This window comes from Platalea leucorodia, assembly GCF_965183815.1.
Source record: "Platalea leucorodia genome assembly, chromosome: Z".
NCBI lineage: Eukaryota > Metazoa > Chordata > Aves > Pelecaniformes > Threskiornithidae > Platalea > Platalea leucorodia.
The window spans coordinates 10,865,116-10,870,555 of record NC_138858.1 but is presented as its reverse complement, the minus strand read 5'-3'; the positions used below and the strand labels follow the sequence as shown (position 1 = coordinate 10,870,555).

General features: G+C 67.6%; 2 protein-coding genes across 2 annotated transcripts in view; one reads left to right on the top strand and one right to left on the bottom strand.

Annotated features, from left to right (window-relative positions):
• Positions 1-265: 265 nt before the first annotated feature.
• On the bottom strand, positions 266-3,777 carry GALT (galactose-1-phosphate uridylyltransferase). Its single transcript, XM_082336614.1, has 12 exons — positions 3,708-3,777; positions 3,252-3,421; positions 3,100-3,175; positions 2,920-2,968; positions 2,565-2,694; positions 2,229-2,285; positions 1,798-1,920; positions 1,557-1,689; positions 1,004-1,087; positions 758-912; positions 557-657; positions 266-376 (listed from the first exon to the last, which is right to left on the bottom strand). Exons 1-11 carry the CDS (start codon positions 3,763-3,765, stop codon positions 592-594), a joined length of 1,101 nt encoding a protein of 366 aa, XP_082192740.1. The 5' UTR covers positions 3,766-3,777; the 3' UTR covers positions 266-376; positions 557-591.
• Positions 3,778-3,939: 162 nt separating this feature from the next.
• SIGMAR1 (sigma non-opioid intracellular receptor 1) overlaps positions 3,940-5,440 on the top strand; it is a gene marked incomplete at its 3' end in the record, with an annotated part of 1,993 nt that continues 492 nt past the window's right edge. The window contains exons 1-2 of the mRNA XM_082335374.1: positions 3,940-4,102; positions 4,917-5,117. Coding sequence (XP_082191500.1) covers positions 3,955-4,102; positions 4,917-5,117 — 349 coding nt within the window. The 5' untranslated portion in view covers positions 3,940-3,954. The remainder of the gene's footprint in view (positions 4,103-4,916; positions 5,118-5,440) is intronic.

Here is a 5,440-nt window from a genome sequence, read left to right as displayed (position 1 = left end):
AAGCCTGCAGCGCTCAGAGACAGGCTCAGAGCTCCCCCCAGGGAGGAAGAGAAGGCAACGCAGAGACAGCAGCAGCAGCATAGGCTGCCAGCACACCCCCTGCAGACCCCAGGGTTATTCCCTCCCACCGGCTGGGGGTCCCCACCAGAGACCCCAAACCTCCCACCCACGCCAAGAGCCACCAGGACACAGGCAGAGACACTTTGCTTCCAGGTTTTATTGGCCAGTGCACCTCCACAGGGCAGGCAGCACTCCCAGTCCCACCAGTAAGACTGGATTGGGAGGAGAGTGAGGCATTTAGTGCTGGTACAAGCATGCTGCTGAGGTGGGAAGATGTAGCCCAGGATGGCGAACGAGACCAGGGGAACCAGAAAGCCTGCACAAGGACGCTGCAGGATTAGGACTGGGGTACCTGAACAGGCAAAACCAGTCCCCCAGCCAGGCCCAGCCATGACAAGGCTAAGGACAAGCTGAAAGACCACAAGGCTCACAAGTGACATGAGTTCCCAGACCTCAGCTCTCACCACCCCCAGCTGACTCCTCTCCCTGGCCTCACCCAGCAGAGCCAAGGGCTGGCTCTGTTGCTCCCCATCACGATGTCTCCTTGCCCCTCCGCTTGTAGTGCACCTCAGGGAGGCTCCTCAGGCGCTCAGCTGCCTGTGGGGCAGAGCACAAGGGGCAGCCAGCAGCTGGTCCCGGGGACAGCCCTGGCACGGGACCCCCTGGGTCCCGATGATCCCCTCCAAGATGCACTCACCTGCTCTGGGGTGAGGTCCCGCTGTGCCTGTGCCAGCATCTCGTAGCCAACCATGAATTTGCGGACGGTGGCGGAGCGGAGCAGTGGCGGGTAGTAGTGGGCATGGAGCTGCCAGTGCCCACAGTCCTCCTCCAGGTAGGGGCCCGTGGGGGCTCCTGCCAGGGGTGCAGCCGCTGCATGAGCCCCGGGGAGGGGATGCAGATGCAGATGAGAGGGTCATGGGGGTCCCCCGGCCACACCACTCACCATGCCAGCCCATGGAGTAGGGGAAGGAGACTTCAAAGAGGTTGTCGTACTTGATGAGCAGCCTCTGCATGATGGAGGCCAGGCCTGCAGAGGAGTGCCGAGGAGTCACACCCTGAGCTGGCCAGCCCCCTCCAAGGGCAGGCAGCACACTGGGCCTGGGGGGTCACCCTCAGCACCCCTTCCTCACCTATCACCCCACACTGGTGATAGGCAGGAGGGATGGACTTGGCTGCTCCCTCCTCCCCACCCATCCAGATAGCCTGAGCAACACAGCAGGAGGAGCCCCCATTCCTCATGAGCCGGCACCCCAAAAGTATGGGGCACCCCAAAAAGGACACGAGTCCCCCCACCAGTACTGCCTGTGCCTGGACACCCAGCTCTTGTCCTGGCAAAACAGGGGTGCCAGTCCCCCCCAAAGCTGAGCCCGGCAGTCTCGCACCCCAAGGGGGCACGGACCCTGCAGCAGCAGCAAGGCTGCCAGAGAGCTGCCTCCTAACAAAGGCCGAGCCCAAAGAAGGTGGAAGAGGGGCTAACAGGGTGCAGAGCCACTCACTGTCCCTCTCGCCCTCACGGAGGTCCTGGAGGCGGCAGACGTGGCGGCGGGGCAGCAGCAGGGTCTGGTAGGGCCAGGTGGCCCAATATGGCACCACGACCAACCAGTCCGCGTTCTCCACCACCAGCCGCTCCTGCGGGACACAGCGCTCGATGTGGACACCTGCAGCCCTGACGCCCCAGGGATGGGCGCTCCCGGGACACAACCAGCTCCCAGGGGAAGGAAGACGCCACGTCCTCACCTTCCGTTGAGCCTCCTGCTCGGCATACTCCAGCAGCATGGGCACGCCGCGCTGGCTCAGGTGCTGCCGCTGGGTCCGGTCCTCCAGGCGCGCCTCGTTTGGGAGGAAGCTGCTGGCCCACACCTGGGAGGGACACTGGGGCTCAGGGCTGGGTTACCTGTACCCCGCATTTGCAGGGGTGCCCCAGCCACGCTCCCCATCTTGCAGGTCCGTGCTGCCACCAGGTGGAGAGTCCGACATGTGGCAGCCACAAGGGACAGTAGCCCGGAGGGGAGGTGAGGGGACAGGCATGAGGGAGGGGATCCTCTGTGCAGAGGGCTTTGGGACCAGAGTGGAGGGATTCCCCTTCACATCGCCCGCCTGGGTTTGTTGTTGTAGGGTTGCCCGCAGGGACGAGCGGTTAAGGCAGGCCACGGGTGGGACAGCCTCACCTGGCAGTGGGGGTGCGGGTTGGAGCAGCCCATCATCGCTCCCTTGTTCTCAAAGATCTGCAAAGGAAGAGGTGCAGCCAGCAGGTCCCAGCCCCAGGGTCCCCGCTGCGGGCTGCCATGGTGCCCCTAGCACACCAGGAAAGCATCCCACCAGGAAAGTGGGACCTTGCACCCACCTGGAAAGGCTCAGGGGGGCACGAGGAGAGGATAGGGGACCCACACACAGCTGGGAGGGTCCCAACCTTGGGTGCTGCCAGAGCACCCAGTTGCAGCCCCCCACCTCCACCCAAGCCCCCCGTGGCAGGGAGAGAAGAGCAGCCCCCACCAGCCCCGGACCTGCACCCAGGGGTAGGAGGCACCCAGCTCAGCTGCCAGCTTTGCCCATGCATCGATGACGGCCCGGATCTCTGCCAGGGACATGAGGGGCAGCGTCAGGTCCGACCAGGGGTGGAAGCACATCACCTTGCTGCGGAGGAGACACACAGGCCTGGGCTGTAGGGCATCCCCAGGGACCCCCACGGCCCTGCCAGGTCACAGTGGGACAGGGATGAGACCCACAACATGCCCCAAAACAGAGCAGGTGTGCAAAGAACAGGCAGCGCAAGGAGGGGAGTGGGCTCAGACCAGCTCCATCCCACAGGTCCTGGCTGACAGCGCAGCCCGGACCCCCCAGAGCTGTGGGGGTACTCACCACACACCCCGGGCTGCTGCCGCTCGAAACAGCGGGTGATCGCTGTCACCTGGGAAAGGGCAGAGAGTGGGGAGGGAGAGGGTGCCGGGTCAGCACCCATGCCTCTCCAGGCCACCCTGCAGCCCCCTCAGGACCTGAGCCTGGGGGTCCCTGGCAGCCTGCTCTCCCCCCATAAGTTACCAGGCTCGGGAGCATCGGGCTGCAGCGCAGGGAAGTCATTTGGGAAGACAAAGGTGCCCTCGTACTGGGGGTTCACCTGCCGGGGCAAGAGACAGGATCAAGGGGGAACAGGGTGGCGGGGGGAGCCCAGACTCCTGGGCCCTTGGTGGTACCTCGCCGTTGGCCCGGGTGGCCCCGGGGCAGAGGGGGTTGTTGGGGTCCCAGCGGGGCACATCCTCGGGGGGTGGCTTCTCCAGCTGCCCCTGCCAGGGGCGCTTCACCCGGTGGGCCGACACCAGCACCCAGTCGTCCCGCAGCGGGTTGTAACGAGCGTGCTGGTGCTCTGCGGGGCGAGAGGAGCGGGGCGTCAGGGAGGGAGGGACGTGGGGTGCAGACCCCCCGCGGGCCGGGCGCCCCCCACCCCCCCACCATGCGCCCTCCGCGGGTAACCCTACAAGAGGGCCTGCACCCCACTTTATGCCTCCCTCAGCTTCACCCCTTCCTCCCTCTCTCGGTCGGGGGGGGGGGGGGGCCGCTGCCACCCCCGCCGCGGGCAGGGAGGGTCCCCGCAGCCCCCACTTCCCGGTGCTCGGCTGGGGGGGCCGGGCGGGAGGCAGCCCCCGCCGTACCGCTGGCACGGAAGCTGCCGCCCCCCTCCTCTTCCTCCCCCGCCGGCGATGGCTCCATGCCGCCGCGCTCCCGGAAGCCCCGGCGGCGGCAGCGGGACCGGCCCCTTCCCGCCGCCTCCGCCGCCGCTCCGCCCCGCCGCGCCGGCGCAGGGCCGCCGGCTGCCGGCCATGGCGTGGCCGCGGCGGGGGCGGTCCCGCTCCCCGTCCCGCTGGCGGCGGGGAGGAGCGGCGGCGGCGGCGGGGCGGTATGGGGGCGGCGGGGCGGCGGGCGCTGCGGGTCGGGCTGGCGCTGGGAGCGCTGGTGCTGGTGCTGCAGGGGCTGCGGGGCTGGCTGGCCTCCAAGCGGTACGAGTTCACCCCCGCCGAGATCGCCCAGCTCGCCCGGCACCACGCGGGTACGAGACGCCCGTGGGGACGGGGCCCACCGGCCGCGGGGGGGGGAAAGGGGGGCGGAGGGGAGCGGGATCCGAGGAGGGATGGGGACGGGGAGAGGGGAGCGGAACCGGGGACCGGGCGGGGTGCGGCGCCCTGGGCTGGGGAAGGGACCCGTAGCGGGGACGCGGGATCGAGGAGGTTTCGGTACAGGGGGGGGCCGGGATCACGGGGGGAACGGGACCGGGGTCAGGGAGGGGCCGGGGGCTGGGACTGGGCAGCAGGAACGGTATCGGGACCGGGGAACAGGGACGGGGAGCATGGGGGAAGTGGGGTGGGGGAATGGGACTGGAGCGAAGGAGGGATGGGGACTGGGGCAGCAGCATCACCCAGCCCGGCTGGGGCTGAACCCGAGGTTAAGGTGGCTCTCTCGGTGCTGGGGCTGGGCCGGTCGGGGGACCAAGCCCCAGGTGGGTCGGGGGCAGAACCGACCCCCCACCTAGGGCTGGAGGGGAGGGCTGGCCCCATAGGGCACAGGGTGTGCAGTCACAGCGGAGGGGCTGCATGTCACCAGGGCAGGGTCACTGTTGCCTTGCTTGGGTCCCCCATACAGCCCAGGACCTGGGGTGGGCTGTAGGGCTGGAGTGCTCAGTGCTGCACATCCTCCGTCACCATCCGGGGAGGCAGTGGGACCGGGACCTCCAAGAGAGGAGACGTCTTCCCTAGGCAGACCCCTCCAAGCATGTACTGGGACCCTGTGGCTGTGGAGGGGATCTGGGGGGAGGCAGCAGGTCTTGCTCCATGCCAGGGAACTCACGGCAACCCTGGGTGCTGCAGGGCTGGACCATGAGCTGGCTTTCTCTAAGATCATTGTGGAGCTACGAAAGAAGCACCCAGGCCACATCCTGCCAGACGAGGACCTGCAGTGGGTGTTCGTGAATGCGGGCGGGTGGATGGGCTCTATGTGCCTCCTACACGCCTCGCTCACCGAGTACGTGCTGCTCTTCGGGACAGCTGTCGACACTGGGGGCCACTCAGGTAAGTGGGGTGGCAGGGCTGGCAGGCAGGGGCTTTCTTTGAGCTCCACTCCACTCGTTTGGGTCTGGGTGCCCTGGCTGTGGTGTGCCTGGGGCAGGAGCCCGCTGCTCCACTTCTTTGATGGGGTGCACGATGCTGGAAAACACGCTCTGCATGGGGACCAGCCCCCCGTCGTGTCCTGCAGTGCCTGCAGGTCTCTGTGCATGCCATGTCGTGTGGCCAGGACTCTCTGCATCCAGCTGGCAGGCAGTGGCCGGCATCATATCTCCCGGTGCTTCAGCAGGGAGCGAATGCCAAACACGCTGGAAAGGATGGGGCTTAAG

Bases quoted from the DNA above. Each gene is read 5' to 3' on its own strand.
- GALT (XM_082336614.1), bottom strand. From the start codon at position 3,765: ATGGAGCCATCGCCGGCGGGGGAGGAAGAGGAGGGGGGCGGCAGCTTC. The intron at 3,422-3,707 runs GTACGGCGGGGG...CTCGCCCCGCAG, and splicing joins CGGCAGCTTCCGTGCCAGCG to AGCACCAGCACGCTCGTTAC. The intron at 1,088-1,556 runs GTGAGTGGCTCT...ACTCCTCTGCAG, and splicing joins CCGTGAGGGCGAGAGGGACA to GCCTGGCCTCCATCATGCAG.